At 32.4% G+C, this 20,299-nt stretch overlaps 5 protein-coding genes and 1 pseudogene across 6 annotated transcripts; 2 read left to right on the top strand and 4 right to left on the bottom strand.

Annotated features, from left to right (window-relative positions):
- Positions 1 to 1,623: 1,623 nt before the first annotated feature.
- MED10 (mediator complex subunit 10) lies at positions 1,624 to 2,841 on the bottom strand. Its single transcript, XM_011051845.2, has 3 exons — positions 2,681 to 2,841; positions 2,095 to 2,178; positions 1,624 to 2,022 (listed from the first exon to the last, which is right to left on the bottom strand). The coding sequence occupies exons 1-3, from the start codon at positions 2,800 to 2,802 to the stop codon at positions 1,833 to 1,835; spliced, it is 396 nt and encodes a 131-aa protein (XP_011050147.1). The 5' UTR covers positions 2,803 to 2,841; the 3' UTR covers positions 1,624 to 1,832.
- Positions 2,842 to 4,222: 1,381 nt separating this feature from the next.
- gammaCOP (coat protein (coatomer) gamma) lies at positions 4,223 to 8,185 on the top strand. The gene is made up of 6 exons (XM_011051846.2): positions 4,223 to 4,386; positions 4,671 to 5,775; positions 5,855 to 6,434; positions 6,862 to 7,175; positions 7,249 to 7,447; positions 7,639 to 8,185. Exons 1-6 carry the CDS (start codon positions 4,347 to 4,349, stop codon positions 8,023 to 8,025), a joined length of 2,625 nt encoding a protein of 874 aa, XP_011050148.1. The 5' UTR covers positions 4,223 to 4,346; the 3' UTR covers positions 8,026 to 8,185.
- LOC105143487 (solute carrier family 12 member 8) lies at positions 8,047 to 13,471 on the bottom strand. Its single transcript, XM_011051848.2, has 10 exons — positions 12,867 to 13,471; positions 12,602 to 12,782; positions 11,617 to 11,762; positions 11,314 to 11,545; positions 10,980 to 11,181; positions 10,669 to 10,903; positions 10,061 to 10,381; positions 9,824 to 9,982; positions 9,520 to 9,698; positions 8,047 to 9,325 (listed from the first exon to the last, which is right to left on the bottom strand). Exons 1-10 carry the CDS (start codon positions 13,056 to 13,058, stop codon positions 9,166 to 9,168), a joined length of 2,007 nt encoding a protein of 668 aa, XP_011050150.1. The 5' UTR covers positions 13,059 to 13,471; the 3' UTR covers positions 8,047 to 9,165.
- Positions 13,472 to 13,955: 484 nt separating this feature from the next.
- On the bottom strand, positions 13,956 to 17,076 carry Spf30 (Splicing factor 30). Its single transcript, XM_011051850.2, has 5 exons — positions 16,663 to 17,076; positions 16,312 to 16,535; positions 15,348 to 15,497; positions 14,521 to 14,671; positions 13,956 to 14,439 (listed from the first exon to the last, which is right to left on the bottom strand). Exons 1-5 carry the CDS (start codon positions 16,699 to 16,701, stop codon positions 14,296 to 14,298), a joined length of 708 nt encoding a protein of 235 aa, XP_011050152.1. The 5' UTR covers positions 16,702 to 17,076; the 3' UTR covers positions 13,956 to 14,295.
- Positions 17,077 to 17,290: 214 nt separating this feature from the next.
- LOC147910566 (5S ribosomal RNA) lies at positions 17,291 to 17,409 on the bottom strand (annotated as a pseudogene).
- Positions 17,410 to 18,362: 953 nt separating this feature from the next.
- Pef (penta-EF-hand domain containing protein peflin) lies at positions 18,363 to 20,219 on the top strand. Of its 2 annotated transcripts, XM_011051852.2 has the most exons (5): positions 18,363 to 18,554; positions 18,646 to 18,764; positions 19,002 to 19,176; positions 19,284 to 19,562; positions 19,841 to 20,219. In XM_011051852.2, exons 2-5 carry the CDS (start codon positions 18,753 to 18,755, stop codon positions 19,930 to 19,932), a joined length of 558 nt encoding a protein of 185 aa, XP_011050154.1. In that variant the 5' UTR covers positions 18,363 to 18,554; positions 18,646 to 18,752; the 3' UTR covers positions 19,933 to 20,219. The 2 variants fall into 2 exon arrangements, with proteins under 2 accessions (XP_011050154.1, XP_011050155.1); XM_011051853.2 differs by lacking the exon at positions 18,646 to 18,764 and having other exon boundaries at positions 18,366 to 18,554.
- Positions 20,220 to 20,299: the final 80 nt, after the last annotated feature.

Consider the following 20,299-nt stretch of genomic DNA (forward strand, 5'->3'; position numbering starts at 1 on the left):
GAAAGTAAATATCAAATATTCACTCAGCTGTTCCTCATTGCAAAATATTTGTACGAGATAAATATATTATCATAATGATTTTATATAATTGTATGCCTTATATCAAATTAAATTATACTATTTGGAATTACGTGAAGTTTATAGTTGCGATTATTGAACTCTTAACATATTTTACATTATTACAATTATAAGATTAGTTATAAAATAAATATACCTGTTTCATTAACTGCAAATTGCATTTGACATTTAATGCTTTCCATTTGGTGATACAAGTTATGACAAACGTCGTTCTATATTTTTCTTGACATTCGATAAGACAGAAAGACACTTGTGTAGACTTATGTCATCAAATGGAAAGCATCATTAATAGATAATTATCATCATATCTTAATGTATAATACAAATTTTCCTGATTACATCCCTTCCTTTAAACTTTGACAATTGATTTCTAAATTATTTCAGTTTTTTATCCCAACTATGTCAATCGATTTATTTATTTATAGCAATATTTATTTATAGCAATATTTTTACAAATTGCAGCAATTTCTTAATTTGCATTAACATGTTGACCATAAATAATTTCATATATAGGTGTTCAAAATAAAGCGTTATCTGGAAAACAATCTCAAATTTTTATGTCAAAAACACGAAATTTTTAGAAGAATGTTTCAGATAAGAATTATTTGATTTTATTTGAAGGGAGAAATATTACGGCATTTATTGTTTTTTATTTTATTTCTTAAGTCTTTCATAAAAATATCTTCAAACATTAGCTAACATCTGTGGTGTTATTTGTGTACAACGTATTTTATTATTCATCATATCTTCACGTGTTGTGGAAGCAGTTAATATAACACGTATGACTTTTATGAAGTTCCAAAGAAAAAACTAATGATATTAGGTCTGGTGGACGTGTTATGTCAACTGTTCTCACAACATAAAAATATAATAGATAGAATATATATCAAGCGCACAAATAACACCACGGATGTTAATTAATAAAGATGTTTTTGTGAAAGAATTCTAAAATATATTGAAGTGGAAGGACTTAATTTCGAACATTAATTTAATTGGACATTGATCGTTAATTCTTAAATATCCAGAAAAAAATGAAACAAAAAAGTAAATGTACTTATTGAATTTATTAGTTTAAAACATTTGTTATCGCTTGCACTTTTCTTCAGAAGTTACTAGTTATCACCATTTTTTAAATTCCAAAAGTATAGATATTTTGTTAAATACCTTAGAAAATTATAGATAAATAAAAAATATTTCAGACAAAAATTATTAATTGCTTTTTTATCTAGAACATGTTGCCATCGCAAAAAACGTAGATTCCTGTTTTAAAAAACGAAGTTAATTTTGAAATAAATAAAAAATAATAAATGCCATATTTCCTTGAAATCAAATAATTCTTATCTGAACCCTCTTTAAAAAAAAGCCATATATCCAAATTAAAAATTTATAACGTTGTTTTGAACACTTGGTATACAATACAAGCGTAATATACAAGTGTTTTAATACAAAGAATAGCGCGACGATTATTCAATAAAATTTGCACAAGTGTTGGTTTAATTAGATTAGGCTAAACCAAGAATGCAAAAAATATAAACATTTCAACACTATCTTTTATAAGTTTCTTTAATTTTTAGAAAATTGCATAAGATATGTTTATAATATATATATACAAGAAAATATAATATTAAGTGTCATGCTTAAGAAGTATTTTTTTAAATATAGAAGTTACCAAGAACATATATTACACATCGTGTAACAATGTTCGCAGAGACACATGTATCTATCAAAATCTTGGTCCTTGAAACTAAATTATCCTATTCATCTCCGCGAATCGCTCTGTATTTGGTTAGTTCATGCGGGAAAACTCGATTCAACTCTACCAGCATATTTGCCTTGAATTTCCTATAGGCATCTATTTTTCCTTTAACCTGTTCATTTTTCGTCAAAGCCTTTTCTATACAGTCTTTAGTATATAATTGAGGATTTCTCCCTTGGTCAATGTAACTAAAATGAGTATTTTTGTAATAATAGATTTGTCAAAAAAATAATTAATAACATCAATATTATTAGACTTACTCAAATACTTCCAATGGCACATGGACATCTTGTACCTGAGACTTTAGCTTGTCAATTTCTTGTAAGCCATTGACTAAACCTTGACTACAAAGAAAAAGATTTATTGAATTTCTAGATCAGTATTATTCAAGGTATTATAATTCTAAGTATTTGATTTGATGTGTATCAGTGTTTGCCTATTGTCTTTCTTTTTCCTGATGAAGATAAAAAAAGATAAAACAAGCATAAAGGCAGGTACATTTCTTAGAATCTAGACACTTCTTGTTCTACATTTTTTAAAATGAGTATTTCACATTTTAGTGATATTAATTATAATTCATGGTTAAACGAATATGAGATCTGTCCTTTTTAACTTCTTGTGCAGGATTCATCTTTTCTTTTTTCTCAAACATAAAGAGAAAAAAAAAGAAAGATGAATCGTGCAAAAAATTCAGCTAAGGAGAACAGATCTATGAAATCTCAGTGAGTGTGTGGATCATAAATTTATAGAGTATATCAGGTATTGCATGATGTGCGAGGTTAATTTATAAAGGTAACGTTTCCACACATGAATATACGAATATATGCATGTTACATGAGTACTCACATCTTCTGATTTAATACATTTTGCCCTTGAGGCTGAAAATCGCTCACTATAATGCGTATTTGTCGTACATTCTCGATAAACAATTCCAATTGAGCCTCGAGATTCTCTAAGGCGGACGCCATTTTTATCAGTTTGTTTACAGTCGCTTTTAGCACAGATGTCGTTCGTGTGATTTGCGATCACGTGACTTACTCTACTCTTACGGAAAGCGCCAAATTTCAATATGGAATTATCGTAAAGATAAAAACATATTAAAAGTAAAACATTAAAAATTAAATTTTTTGAAAATTTTGAAATTAGATATACATGTATTAAAAATAAAAAAATTAATGTTTTTATTTGAGGTAGAAAAGATACGAAATATCTTATAACTAAATATATATAAACATGCATAAAATACATAAAAACATATTTAGTACACATAAAGGCGTAATTTCACATAGCGTCAAAGCGCTAATTACAGTTAAGCGGCTATCTTTACTTTGTGACATTACGTTTCTTCTTCAAAAGAACCGTCGACAAAATTCCAGCCGCTAAAATTCTGCTACTTTTTCATGGAGCGACAAATTGCTAATTACTGTGGATTTATGATCATTAATATAAAATCGTTTTTTCTATACACTTAATTCATGTATGAAACTGACAATTAATGCATTTCAGAGTACGTTTAAATTGTTCGAGCAGTATTTTGTCAGTAACATTGCGAAATAGATTATTATCGGTAGTAGTTAAAAAAGTTAGGAAACAGCGAATGCTGGTGTGCAATTATACAAAAATTGCAAGAAAATGAAAAGAGCTGCAATTGTTCACTGTCATTGCCGAAATTCATTTTTTGAAATGATCGGTAACAATTTAAACACATCTACTTTTTGCTGTAGTTGGGCTTCTCCGAACTTCAAGCGGCAAAACGACGGCTTATAGGGAGTCACACACATACACACACACACACACACACACACGCGCGCGCGCGCGCGCGCGCGCGCGCACACGCCGTGACACGCACACGCCACGCACACGCACACACTTATATATCCTATATCTATATATATCATTTATACGTTATTATATACATAATTCGGCGTTTTAATCTTAAACTGACGGCATAGACATCCTAATTAATGAAAGTCCTACCTTTGTTATTAATTCTCATTATTCTAATTTGGATTTATATGGACACAAAACTGAATATTTGTTGTATAATAAATGTAGATTATTATATTTTAATAATCCTGATAAATGAATAGCAAAATATAGATTTATTGATAATTGATAATATCGATATTTATGGATGATAGCGATTGTAGATTTATATTTATCAACAGTCAGTAATATAAAAAACTAATTATTTTTAAAGCCATGTGTATATTGATAATCACAAAAATTCAGAGTTCCCCACGGTTTTAATAATATCTCATTAGTAATTGCCTTACTCTGGTATATATATATATATCCCTAACAATATAATTCACGAATGTAATTCATTCGTTTTTATTTCTTTCATTCTCAATTACTCGAATCCTATACGTATTTTCTTCATGCTCCACGTATCTCACTCCGTAGGAAAGACAGTGAAAGATAGAAACTGCAATGGCCGTCTAGAATACGTCTACCGAGCTGACGTGTCGTAGTATCTTTTCGTCATCCGAAATTTTATTCGCATTGAAATATGATTACGTTTAAGCGTGACAAAAAGGAGGAGGAGGATGGTAATTATGAATTAATATTCCTATTATTCTTAATGCGAGTGTTAATCGCGAGGGAGAATTAGAAGTCGCGTGTAGGTTATCAAGTAGTTTCTGACAATTACAAGTAAACACATTTTTACAGAAGTAACAAATGTTATAATAAGTATAGATATCGTATTATGTATCGAGTTTTGTAATAATTTCCTACGAGCATACATTTTCAAATTATACGTGTTTTAGATCTTATTAGAATTTAGTGTCTATGATTATTGAGTACTGACATATATCTTTCCTGTCTGATCAAGGTGGTGGAAATCCATTTCAAAACTTGGAGAAGACCACAGTTCTTCAGGAAGCACGTACATTTAACAACACACCTGTAAATCCGAGAAAATGTGCTCACATTCTTACAAAAATTCTGTATTTGCTCAACCAGGGCGAACAATTAGGTACGACGGAAGCCACGGAGGCTTTCTTTGCTATGACCAAGCTGTTTCAGTCGCGTGATGTTATATTGAGACGACTGGTCTATCTGGGTATCAAAGAATTAAGTTCCTTAGCCGAGGATGTGATTATAGTCACGTCCAGTCTAACGAAAGATATGACAGGAAAGGAAGATTTGTACAGAGCTGCCGCTATTCGAGCACTCTGCACCATCACCGATAGTAGTATGCTAGCAGCAATCGAGCGTTACATGAAGCAAGCCATAATTGATCGCTCGCCAGCTGTGTCCAGCGCTGCTCTTGTTTCTTCCTTGCATTTGACAAGCGTATCCAGTGACGTTGCAAGGAGATGGGCAAATGAGGCTCAGGAGGCATTAAATTGTGACAATGTGATGGTTCAGTATCATGCTCTAGGTGTCTTGTATCAAGCACGTAAGGCAGATAAGCATGCGGTAATCAAGCTGGTTGCGAAACTTATGAGGACAAGCCCAAAGAGTCCTTATGCGGCTTGCATGTTGATTAGAATGGCATATAAATTATTGGATGAGGTGGACGAAGGCGAGGAATTGATAGGATTCATTGAATCCTGTCTACGCCATAAATCCGAAATGGTGGTGTATGAGGCAGCGCATGCTTTGGTCAATCTTGGACGAAGCGGTGCCAGAGAAATTGGACCAGCGATTAGCGTTCTGCAATTGTTCTGTGGCTCGCCGAAGCCAGCACTTCGATTTGCTGCAGTCAGGACTCTCAACAAAGTCGCGATGTCTCATCCAGCGGCGGTCACAGCTTGCAATCTGGATCTGGAAAATCTGATCACAGACCCGAACAGATCAATTGCCACTTTGGCGATAACCACCCTCTTGAAGACCGGAGCAGAGAGTTCCGTTGACCGTCTAATGAAGCAGATCGCCACCTTTGTTTCGGAAATTTCGGATGAATTTAAAGTCGTAGTAGTCCAAGCCATCAGGTAAATTTCATTTTGCGAATTATATGATAATTTCGTTAATATGCATACCATTTCTTCTAAAATCTCTTTTTTCTCTCAGGGCTCTGTGTCAAAAGTTCCCTCGCAAGCACGCGGTTTTGATGAACTTCCTCTCGGCTATGCTAAGAGACGAGGGCGGGCTGGAATATAAAGCGGCGATCGCTGATACCATCATAGCCGTAATGGAAGGAAATGCAGAAGCCAAGGAAGCGGGACTCGCGCATCTCTGCGAATTCATCGAAGATTGCGAACACATCTCCCTCGCCGTTCGCATTTTGCATTTACTTGGCCAGGAAGGACCTACGTCGAAACAACCGTCGAGATACATCCGCTTTATCTACAATCGCGTTATCCTCGAAAGCGCTAGCGTGCGAGCAGCAGCCGTTACCGCATTGGCACGTTTCGCTGCCGCCTGTCCACCCTTACTTCCGAACGTATTGGTGTTACTCTCACGTTGCCAGTTGGACTCGGACGACGAGGTTCGCGATCGTGCAGCTTACTATTGTACGATTTTGCAGCAACAGAACGATCCGACTATATTGCCTCTGATACAGCCGCCTTTGCTGTCTATACCGACACTGGAAAGGGCCTTAAAAAATTACATACAAACATCCATGGAAGACTCATTCGACATTTCTCAGGTATTTTCTCCAATTTTCTGAGAAATTCGCTCATAAAGGCGAGATAATTATCTTCTATACATATACATAAGCATCTTGCAAAAAGATAAAGTCAACATTAATCATATTATGCTTATGTTTCTAATAATTAAAAAAAAATTTATTTGCATTTCTATTTTTAATAATTTTTAATAATTTCTATTTATTTCGATTTATTTCTATTTATTTCGATTTATATATATTTTATATATATTCGAAAAACTAAAAGTAAGTGAAAGCAAATGTAGCGATGAATGGAAAATGGAATTGTGTTATATATAAATTGGAGTTTTTTATTGTAATAACAAAAAATTTATATATATCTTTCATATATCTTTCTTTTTTAGAAAATTTCTGATTAATTTAAAAAAGAATTTTTAAGTTTATTCATATAATTGTTGCATTACAGATACCTCCAGCTCAGACGATAGAGGAACCAGCTCAAGTGGAAGTGCACACTACTATCAAGCAGCCTCGTTTGACCAGAGAAGAAAGCTTCATGGAGAAATTATCGCAGATCCCACATTTAGCCATGATCATCCAAGACACATCGCTTCTAAAATCCTCGCCGGTGTTTGAATTGACAGAATCCGAAACAGAATATAATGTCAAATGCATCAAACATACATTCCCTGAATATCTTATTTTACAGTTCGACTGTGTGAACACACTCTCCGATCAACTCCTCGAAGATGTGGTAGTGGCCGTTGAACCTCCCGAAAGGTAAATGCATTTATCGATTATAACATTGTTCCTTGCATTTTTCTGACACAATGTAACGAACTATTTATTTCAGTTACTCTATTGTATGCGTGGTATCGTGTCCTCGATTATCTTACAACGAGCCAGGAACCACCTATACAGTATTAAAATACCCAGAAGATATACAAGCGAGCGTCGTTACCATTCCCACGACACTTCGATTTATGGCAAGAGATTGCGATCCAACGACCGGAATACCAGATGCAGAACAAGGATACCACGATGAATATATGGTAAAAGATTAATGTGAAAATAATTCTCATATAAATATCTCTATAGGCAATGCATTAACACAAAATTAATTATGCTTTTCCTCATTGAGAGGAAAAAATACAGTCATTTAAATGATTATTCGTTTTATATTATGTTAAAACGAAATTATTATTCGCAAAATTAATATATGATTATGTATATGATTTTTTAGTTGGAAGATTTGGAAGTTACTGTAGCCGATCAAATACGTGGCGTTAGTAACAGAGGTATGGACTTTAATACCGTTTGGGATACATTCGCTGCAAAAGGATATGCCAAGTTAGAAGAAACATTCGCCCTGGGAGCCTCAGTGACGTCTTTAGAAGGAGCGATTCAAAGTCTTACGGGATTTTTGGGATTAGAAGCTGTCGAACGCAGTAATAAAGTACAGAGCGGAGCAGCTGCTCACATTTTGCTTCTAAGTGGCGTCTTCCGAGGAGGAAAGGAAATATTAGCACGTGCTAGACTAGCGCTAAGTGGAACGCAGGTTACGATGCAACTATCTGTTCTCTGTCAAGATCGAGAGGTCGCTGACCTAATAGTTTCGTCCGTAGGATAGAGATTGAAACAATGTAAGAAGTTTCGCAATAAGAGAAATATATATTTGCTGATTGCTGTAAAATAATTTATAATATAAGATTATCGTTATATAAATATACATTATTGAAGAAAACGCTTTGTATTTCTTTTCGTTAATATATCATGTGACTTTTTCTTAATACATTATCATAATCATTGAACAACCTTCTATTACTCTAGTATTCGTCTAAGAACACACATAATAATGATATTATGATAGTGTAGTTTTAGTAAAATTTTATATCGTTTAGTTCATTATTGATAATTGAAAAGATAATTTCTTTATAAAAAAATAAACTTATTTTTGTTAACATTTGTTTTAGCAGATTAAACGATTCATAAAGCAAATAGAAAAACTGACAACAATTATATTCGATTTCTTTTCACACATACATATATATTCCTTTCTGTAATTACAAAATTGTTCGTGCATTTGTACGAGAATTATAAAAGTGTTAAATAGTGTATAAATATATATTATTAGATATTTACAGAGTATTTTTATGCACGATGCGATTGCCATACACTTGTCATTGTCACTTGATTAACTTCTGAACGAATAAAATCAATTGTAAAAAAGTAATCTCATATCAAAGACGATAAATTCTCGCGGATATTTTATCGTCTTCAACATCAGATGAAGTGAATATTTTCTGTCCGACAAGTCTTATGACATTGTAAGGATAAATCATTTCCTTTTGTTTAAATTATCCCTACGTACGTCAATCGCGATAAGTAAATACTTACAAAATCTAACGCTACCATTACATCAGTTCTTTGTACGTTTCATACAATCAATTTTACATATGATCCCATTGATTGTTAAAAACTACTTTTAAAGCTGCATTTCATTTCAAATGCGTATGCACATTAAATAAGTTAGACTAGCTGTTTGCGCGATTGACAATATTATAAAATGAGAAGTGAAAATGATAGTTGTCTAAAGATTGCTGTAAGCTGCTCCTTATCAAGTCTTAAAATATAATATTAAATATTAGCCATTAGTATATATGCATAATCTGTTCTTGCCACTGAAAAAGACGCGCTACTATTTGTTATTAGAATAGCATATAAACTCACACAATTGATAATTTCGGAAAGATCACATAATTTCATACATTTAATCGACATTAACGTATTGACCTGTAACTGTAGCCGTTTGATGATATCTTCTTCTTCCGGAGAAATCCTCATTCTCTTCATTTAGTTGAGCCGAACACATTTGAACACCTGGATGCACAGGGGTTACTACTATCTGCTCGTAATCATAAACTTTCCTCCTATAACATAAAATACAAAATTTACTTCTAAAGAAATCTTTATACTATATTTTTTCTAAGCACTCTATAATCAAATGTAATCAATTTTTAAGAGAAAAAAAAGAAATGAATTATTTCCTGTTTAATTTCAATCCTTATAAGTTTTGAATTTAGCAATTCAAAATAATTGTATAATAATAAATAATGAAATTTACCCCATAATTCGAAGTAATGCAATTCGAAACCATTTAAAGAATTGGAATTCCGCAGAAATTCCAGGTTTTACAGCAGGGTTAGCGTGGCCGACATAACTCCAAACGAGAAATACGACGACAATATTAGCGATCGCATATCCCCAGTGTACGAGAAACATTATAAGTAATTTTACAAGGCACTGCAATGTGAATGTACTTACATTAATCTTTAATATAACTAGATATTTCGAGAATAGATCTCTTAACGTGAAAAAGTGATGTATTTCGGAGAAAGTAACGATTTTCTCAATGAATAAGTACTTACACCCAATAACGAAAACCATCTATTGCACAAAGGACTATACCAATTTCCTAGTTTATTATGGATGTGAACTTTTCGTTCTGGTGTACCGGAAACACTGACATCCTCGATACTCGGTGATGAATCCACATATACATTATTGTCAGAAATACTGTTGTTTCTCTGTATGTAAATGTCAGTAAATATTACTGGATAAATCTTCAAAAGAGATAATATGCTTTGGTGCATATGATTTCTTACCATAAGATTTTTATGTCTTATTCTCTCGGGAAACAGACTGTCCAAATCATTATCCATATCAATTAATGAGTTGTTCCTACTTGCGGAGCCATAATTGCGATCGAATGTCGGAGATTGCGAACGGAATCGTTGTTCGCGGGTGTGCCGAAGATCAAACGTTTGTGCGAGAGCAAAGTATGCATAATCTAAGCAGGCGTACGTTAACAGAAATGGCATTGTCACAATTGGAGCGAGTGTATTAATTTGTCCGGTAATGATGAAAGTCAACGTTACTACAGCAACAACTAGCATAGCGTATACAGGTACTTTATTTGGTCCTCTCTGAAAACAGAATTGTTATTCTGATAAATTATGATATAAAAGAATTGTATATATGAAAAAATTATAAATTTTCTTAAATGTGAAATAAAATAATCTCCCCCACTCTCTCTCTCTCTCTCTCTCTCTCTCTCTCTCTCTCTCTCTCTCTCTCTCTCTTTCTCTCTCTTTCTCTCTCTCTCTCTCTCTCCCTCCCTCTCTTTCTCTCTCTCTCTCTCTCCTGTTATTTATTATATCTAAGATAAATTTATAATAAATATATAACAAATAATATCAACGAGAATAATTACCCCTCTTTGCAAGCAACTCATTCCTGGTATAACATTTTGACTGGCGATAGATTGAAGAACGCGAGGTGTGCCATACATGGCACCTAAACAGCTACTAAACGATGATACGTACAGACCAGCAAGTAGTAACACTGAGATTGCTGATACCGTTGATGCTATAGTAAAGTTGATAAGCAAAGCATTTCTGACGCAAGTTGCCGCGAGAGTTAACGAAAAGCATAAATATAAAAACGTTCTGCAAATAATAATCGTTTTAATGTAAAGATCAAAAATTTTTCAAAATAATTCACATTAAAGACAATTCATTTTACCCAGTTCCCAACGCCGCTAAAGTACCATTGGGAATATCGCTAGATGGATGCCTCAAATCTCCGCTCATGTTAATTCCAGCTAAAACACCGGTGACCGTGGGAAAGAATACACCGAACACGGTAAACCAGTTATATCCATCTTGATAATCGGGAAAGGTATTGTTCCTCAAATTTCCTGAAAGCCAACCTTCAAAACCAGAATCTGCAAAAGTAAATAGTAAGTTACTTTAGCTATATTCATACACAAAGACATAAAGCATTTTACAAAATTCTTATTACATTACACATTGTTATTTTTTGTTATAATATAATACAATACGATATGTTATCTTACCAATGTTGGTATGAGTAAAACTTCCAACCATGAAATCAACTCCAGCGAGGAGTAGGATAAGTAAGAGGATAAATTGCAATTTTATAACCCATTTAACACCAGCCACATTAATTACGGACAACAATATAACGGCTGCGCACGCGAAGCCGCGTTGTGTCCATGCTGAATTCAAACCTACAAGACCGGCCATTGATTCCCCAAAACCTAAAACGTTTAGAGCACAACCCACCGCCTGAAATAAAATCCACAAACCGATTCTTGGAATCGCTGATAAAATGGAAGGATGGGTTTATTCGTTCCTACCTGCCCGAAGCAGTAAAGTAATCCGATAGAGCCACCAAATCTAGAACCCAGTACATGCGACAAGAGAAAGTACACTCCACCACTTTCGACTCTACTCCGTTCACATATACCCACAGCTGACAGTACTGTCACCAATGCAATACATACTGAAATCATTACAATACACAATAATCTCCCCCAATATTTGCATCAACTTATTTAAAAAATATATATATATTTTTAAGTATTAAAAATATATATATATTTTAGAAGTATTATTTTTAATATATATTTAATATATATTTAATATATATGTAATATATATTTTAGAAGTATTATTTTAAAGAAATTATTTCAAAATATTATTTTTAGAAAAATATTCTCGTTCTTGTAGAAGATATATTTGTAGCGTCTCGCTCATGAAAATATATATATTTTACAAAAGATATAATTAAGGCAAAACTCTATTGTATCTTTTGAATTAATAATATAAATATATTAGTTATATAAATCTGTTCTTTGTCACTGTACTGAAGTCAGCTCTATAATATTCTGCAGTATCCTTCAAGAAAAGTGGAAATATTCCAATTCCTACAAAACAACATTTTAATGCAAAAATTACTGTTTTCTTTGTCAGGGTCTCATTGATTAGTTAAAGTTATAGAAAAAAATTAGAAAAACAAGTATTTAGATCTATTCTTTTTCTATATTGCTGGAATAAACTTCTTGCACAATTAATCTTTCTTCGTTTTCTTTTCAAACAAATTATATTTACCTTCCTATTCTCTGTCAGCAGTAGTTTCCTATAATTTAATATATATAAGGAAAGTATACTCCAGTATATTATATATAGAGTTCATTGACTGGACTGCACTAAAATTTTTTACCTAGTTTTCACTAAACTTCAAATATATATCTATTTCATTTTAAGTACAATAAGTATATATTAGTTTAACCACAAAGAACAGATTTAATAATTAATCTTTTACTAATGTAATGATACTACCTGTACAAAAGATGATTAATACTGCATTCAAAACACCTGCTTGACCAACTATCCAGCCAGATCTCAGAAATACAATTACACCAAATATGTTAATAAGGCAAGATGTAAAAACGCCATCCCAGGTGCCAAACAACACAGGCTGGGAGATAAAAAAGTTCGATTTCCACCAAGGATCCGAACTCTATGGAAAATACAAAAGAGTAATACTATAAGACACTATAGTTGAATCAATTTAACTTTCTATTATGTCACACATATTTCTTACATATTCCTGCGCGAACAATTCGTTTGCACCGGCCTGATACATTTCTGGACCAAGAGCATTATTATCATCTCCATTATTTCTTTTTGCGTTTTCTTGTGCCTCTGGGTCACGTAAACCGTATCTAGCCCAATCAACGTCTCTGTGTACCCGAACGTCGCCGTTTGCAAGTCTATTCTCCTCGTTCGATCCCATTTTTTCGGGCCAAAAGAACCACGCAAGTCAGAATAAACAAGATCAATTCTTGCTCATTGACGTCAGCTTTATTCACGTGGAGATTATAACGAAGATTTCCTACGTTGACATAATGCCATATTTGTCACTGGTCTATCTCACGATACTTTCATCTCGCGATGATAAGTAACGCGTACAGGTTAGAATATGAAATTCAGGAAATAATAAGGTATCTTTAATGCCGCACGATAAACGCAACGAACGTTCTGTTCAAGAGAGAAGAGTTATTTTTTCGTCTTATCAAGATGCTGAGTCCGCATTTTTTCGTGATATTTATCAGTAGCTGACGTATGACTGGACGACAAAAACCACCATATTGATTTTGACCCATTCTGACGGCAGCTGCTGATCTACGTCACCGACCGGACGAGATAAAACAGATTCGTACAACTACAGGGTAAAATTTGATTTATCTGACAGACCGAATGAAGAAATATTGACGTTACTGGCTTAACTCAAATATTCATGAATTATACTTACACAGCACAAACATTCAAAAGAACGTCTGAAGATGTCGGAAGATATTCCTACATTCTTTTTAAACTGATGTTCCTAAGATATCACTTGAATAAAGTGCGATTTTTTGCCATATTGTCTCCTTTCATTATCGAAGCAAGATCGAGAGCCAATAAACAAGAAAAGAATAAAGTATGCTATATGATAAGCTAAACCTTAAATGGCTTGATTTTAATATTAACTTATTTTGATAATCAAAACAAAATTACACTACAAAAATCACTATCTATTAACAATTAATGTTATTAATATTTATATATATAATTTTTTTACTCTTTTACTTAATATTTGTATTACATATATACGTCCATACTCTCTTAAAGATAAAAATATCTTCAAAGCTGCACGTTAAAATATACATTTATTTATATTCAATAAGATTGTAAACAAGTTATGCTTACAGAAATGTATTAATCTAAAAACACATTTATTCGCTGCAGTTACTTTTGAATTGTATTATAGTAAAAAATTCGAAATTGTCTTGATGCTTGATAGGATCAGTATTACTAAGACAAGATATTAGACGCACTTCACTGTCGCTAAACTCATAAACATTGCCATATCGTTCACTCACGTATCGCAGAAGCGTTCATAAACCAGTCTTTATAATATAATGATAATTTCACGATAACTCTATCTTTTCCATCACAAATTATGATATATCTATTTACATATAATTTATTTAAGCTCCTCGCCTCCACTTCTCTCCGTTACTGAACTTGGTCATTTCTCGACCGCTAACACCACAGGTACCAATTCCCACACGACCATTTACGTTCTCCGGTGTCGCAAAGATGCTCTTCTTTATAACACCTTTCTTCGAGGACTGCAGAGAACAAAAATAGTTATAATAGAAACATGATTTAAACATATTCTGGATATGCTATGTAAATGAAGTATTGCATACCTTGTTAGTAAATGCTAGCCACTTGTTCTTTTCCAATTCCCGTTCCTCCTCCAATTCTTTGAATCGCTGTAATTTCCTCTGCTTCTTTTTCTTAAGGTATTCCCTTTGCTTATTTGGATCCGAACCCGCAACTGCAGCTGCTTGCATTTTCCTATAATTATATATAAACGAATAAATTTATCATTTGAGTAAAATAGAGACAATTCAAGATATTTTAGATATATAAATAACAATAACGTTTCCATATATTTTTATCAATACATGCATTTCAATAAATATTAATATTATCTCGATGCATGTACCAATTACTTACAACTTACAAAAATTAGTATATTATATCATAAATTATTATATCATAAAATTTATGATGTCACAAAAGAGCAAAATAATATATATATAATATTATTATAATAATATATATATTATTATAATACATATATACTTTGTCATTCACTGCATAGAATGTAATTACAATTTGTCAATTCTTTTGCACATATATAATTAATTTGTTTTTCAAAGACGTGGTCCAAGAATTGGACAATTCTTGTTACCTTTTTCTGGAGCCCGACGATGCACACGGACCGCGTGACATCAAAGGATAAATGAACAATAATGAGCATATTTCAGATGTAATACCATACCAATGGTGGAGTTAGTTGCCAATTCAGAAATGAGAAACAGGAGGAAAAAATGAATGATTAGTAAATTGTCGCCTTATATTTTTTATGTTTCTCATAAAGGTAGGCATGTGCAAAAACATAAGATATATTTCACATCGATTTACAATGATACATTATCTTAGACATCATAGATCAGGAATGACTTACTTTGATTTTTGATCTGCCCAGTCTGATGCTGGCCTCTTAGCAACAGACTTTAGCTGACTGAGCATAGTAACATCAGTGTTCTTGTACTCATTGAATGTTACATTTACTATTCCATCTTCACTTATTGCATCTATAGTTGCTTCATAATACCTGTAAGATTTTGCAATATATAATATTTAAAAAATTATATAAAATGTTTTATTTCAGAATATTCATTGCATTTCTTTTTAAATAAATCATTATCAATTTTTTTACCCAAACAGTTGATTACTTATAACACACTATCATAATTAATATTTACTTTAATAATATTAATATTCTTGATCTTTCCTCTTTAGTATTCAACATAAAATTTGACAATAGGAAAGTTAAATTCAAAGTTTCTTAAAATAAAGTCCAAGTATTAACTGCAAAATAAATTTGAAAAATAAAGCAAATAAATGATATGCTAAATCCTTTCTGATTGGAATTTTTTAATTTGTAAATAATTTCACCTTAGTATTATATCATGTATTTTATGTTTTAATAATGACTCAGGTAAAATATCCAGCTTTCAAAACATTTTATATATCAATTCAATGCTATATATAAATTAGATGACTTTTCTTGCACAACTCGATCAAAATTCAATTTGATTATAAACAATAGGCCTGTCTTTAAAACTGGAACTAGATTTTTGCATAATGCATAAAACTTGTGCATAATCCATAATGCATAAGAAAATCAACCAATCAGAGTCTTTTATTTTTATAGAAATAAAGGAAATAAAGGACTTTGATTAAAGAGTTAATTTTTTCAAAACTCGTATGTTCTCATTCTTATAGAATTTTCTGAAGGTGTACACAATGCAATAAGTTTAAATAAGACAAACTACATTTGTTTTCCTTCAACTTATTGCATCAGTATATACAAATTCAAAGAGTTCATCAACGAAGAACAAATCTAAAATACGAATGATACTCACTTGTTATCCTCGCTCCAAGGTGCCATACACTGATCGCCGACTTTCCACTTATTGGCCAGAACTGCAAGCAAAATAGGATCTTTAGCATCCATGCCATTGGCTTGTCTTTTTTCCTGCTGTTGTGACTTAATTAAATCATGTGTCAGCTTTATTACTTCCTTCAGATCGAATTTCAGCTTTATCAACTCTTCATTATTCGGATCTGTCGTGAGAGCCGCTTCCACCTGAAATACAGAAAAGGATAAGGAGTCAGTCCATCCTAAGGACATTGCAAGTGGATAAACAATAGTGAGTTGTCACATCCAATCGATTGTTACGCGAGGTTAAGAGAGGAAAAACAAGGCTAAACACCTGCTGAAGCTGCAGCTTGTAATTCTGTAAGTCATCCATGATGCTCGTTTTATCTCAGAAATGGATTATCCAAAGCCACGGCGCGGTACAAGAACTCGATCTCCTCTTTTCGCTTGACTCAGAACTGTTACGAAAATAAAGTATTGTTAGTAATCACTCCCGACGACTCCAATTCATTCCAGTCTACTACAATTGACAAGCGTAAAGCAAGCAATGCTGCCAATGTAACACGTTGTTGACTTTCTCGCTTGCAGGACTACGATGCGAAGATTAAACTATTCGGAAAAGATTTGGCGAATAAGAACAAACTACGAAGAGACAAAAGCTTATTGTTTCTGTTCGAAAAATCCAGAATTGCTATTGCTTAGAAACATACAAAACATGTCGACGTGAGAAGCATCAATCATAAAGTTAGTTGAAGTAATAACTCTGCTTGTAAGATGGCGACACAATTGCTTGAAATAATGAGATCTTGAGAATTTGATTCTATCATTTCTAAAATTTTGTTTTTATTATGTAATAGTAAATATAAGCATCATTTGCTGATTAATTAATGCATGTGGCTAGAAAATTATTCGATATTTTCTTTCTTTTTTATTATAAATAAAATAAAATTGCAAAAAAAAGGTGCCAACATCACACGGTATTCCCAAGCGGTCACCCATCCAAGTACTAACCGTGCCCAACGTTGTTTGACTTCAGTGATCGGACGAGAACTGGTATTCTAAACGTGGTATGGAAGTTGGCTGAGAATCTAATGGCATATTAGTTGTATTTAAATGAAAAAACAGCTTTATAATTATAAAATTTTTAGTCTTGTTTCTAGTTTTCTCACTGAAAACACACAAAAAGTCAATAAAAAAAAAATCAAAATAACTTTATTTTTATTCTTAACGTTGATAAATAATTAAATTTTCTAACAAAAAAATCATCTTGATTTTCATGACATCAAAATAAAAGGTTTATTTGCGTTCAGCATCTTCATTTTCTCTCTTTTCAACGCCTAAATATATATATTAATATATCTATCTCATTTTTTATTAAAAAATTTTTGAAGATTTTAAGCAATGCGAACAGACCTAAGGTTGTCTTTTCTTACACTAGATTGCATTAGAACTCTTTTTTGTTTTCGCCAAATATTAAATATTAAATATGTATTAAGAATCTTATTATTATATAACAGTTGCAAAACTTCTTTTTCTATTGAACTCTCTTTTAACTTCTTTTTGTAATATGGCACCTGTTATTTTATGAAGGTCAATATGACAGATGTTTTGTTAGTGTATATTAACAAAAAAGAATTCGATTAGAAGTATACTAGTGCGCACTTAAGGCCGTTGTATACTTATTTAATCTATATAAAGATAAAACACAAATGGGTACCGTAAATATAGGTGAATTAGAACAAGTGTGAGACAGCATGTATTATTTATTGTTAAATTTAATCATGGTATCCATCCATAATTGAATTTAACAAAAATACATGCTGTCTCAAGTCATCTACACTTGCTCCAAGTTATCTATTTTATGGTATTCCGAATTATGAAATAAAATTTACTTAGCAGCACAATAAAATGTATCGAGGATTTCATCAATTTTATAGTTTAATCCGTTTTTTTTTTGCCAATTGCCTGTCCTAATAGCGTTTTCGACCCGAGCGGATTTGCTCCTATTTGGATTGGATAATGTTCTACTATTGGTTGACATTATATATTTCACCAATAGGAGAGTATACAACATTATTAATCCAATCTAGGTTGGTGTAAATCCGCTCTGGTCGAATACACTAATTATATTGGCTGACCGTTGAAGTTGTGTGGTTCCTACACCTTACACTTAAAAAAAGGACAGTATTTAAGCTGATTTAAGCACGGTACTACGTCATAAAGATCGTAAGTTTCTTTTACAGCTGTTTAGTGTGTTTTGACAAAGATGTTATTATCGTGCAAATGTATATATTATGTAACTCTATTGGTAACGCAGACTCTCGTGATGACGCTGATGACAGTCTAAAATAGTCTAAACCTTTTAATAAGAGTGCCACGATATATGTAATTTGTACGCTGTCTTAGGGTTAGAAAATTTCAGTCATGGCATACCCGGTAATTCTAAATAACAATTGTGACGATTACATTTGCACGCAGTAACAATACGATGCACGCTTATTCTATCATTTCATCAGTTTATTATTAAATCTCCGAATCGCCTGATTCGCGCACGTTAAGTTGATACAATTAGCTTTGACGTACAGACGAGTAGTTGGCGTCTGATTTCGTTTACAGCTTGTACGACTTTACGATTTTTCTCTATTGTATTTATCTTATCCTCGTTCCTTCAAGAGCGCGATGTACGGCTCTACTGATCCAGGATCAGAAATAAATCCAGAAGTACAACGATGGTTCTCCACAGTGGACAGGGATGGAAGTGGACGAATAACTGCTACAGAATTGAAGCCTGCATTGGCCAACGGTCAAGGAGGTACTTTCTCTGACACAGCGTGCAAATTAATGATCGGTATGTTTATAGGTCTTGTACAACAAAGAAAATACAATATGTCGAATTTTGAGTTCCTTTCACAAGTTATAAAAATATTAGCAATATTAATTTTATTTCCTTTACAGGCATGTTTGACAAAGAAAATGATGGTACTATAAACATCACGGAATTTCAAGCTCTTTACAATTACATAAATGCTTGGCTCGGTGTATTTCGTGGCTTTGACCATGACAATTCGGGTAGTATACAAGAGAGTGAATTAAGCGCAGCTCTAACACAAATGGGCTACAAGCTTAGTCCAGAATTTATTAAATTCCTCATAAAAAAGAGCGATGTTCGTGATCATCAGTCCATTACCGTTGACCAATTTATAGTATTGTGTGTTCAAATACAGAGGTTTACAGGTAATTAAAGATACTTATGTAGAAGGAATAGAATTATATAATTTATCATTTACTGATTTATTTAGAAATTTGGTATTGTAAACATCTGTACATGCAATAGTTGACAATATTTAATATAATCTAAGTACGTTTATTTATTAAAATATGTCAAAGTCTTACTAGAAAAGCTTTGAATCATTTGATTGACCAGATAAGATGAATAAGAAAAAAGAATTTTATAAATTGGGGGGATCAATAGAAGAATGCTTCAAAGCATTTGACCATACTTTGTGTTACAGAGGCATTTAGGACAAGAGATATGCAACAAACTGGATCGATTACTATTGGATTTGAAGACTTTCTAGGAGTAGCTCTTAGTTGCAGCATATAACATCTCCATATTTTGATAATATAGTTAAATTATTTTTATATATCTATGTATGCTGAAAAAAGTTATTATTTAGGTTTAGGTATAAACTCAGGCTATAAGTTCTATTTTTCTATCTTAGGAAATAATGTAAAATGATGATTTATATGTATTAGTACTTGGGCTTCTTTAAGATATCTATTTGTACTTGGAAATTTCTCTTTGTTCTTCGCTTAAGCTTCGCCGCTTTAATTAATTTTAACGATATTTTTAAAATAAGATTATTAATAAATATAAGAAACGCTAAAAAATATGCTTCTTACCGATTCTGTTGATGTAACACACAGTACCTCAAATGACAATGAAACGGTTTTACATTCATATACGTAAA

Source organism: Acromyrmex echinatior, chromosome 2, assembly GCF_024713525.1.
Source record: "Acromyrmex echinatior isolate Ae372 chromosome 2, ASM2471352v2, whole genome shotgun sequence".
Classification (NCBI taxonomy): Eukaryota; Metazoa; Arthropoda; class Insecta; order Hymenoptera; family Formicidae; genus Acromyrmex; species Acromyrmex echinatior.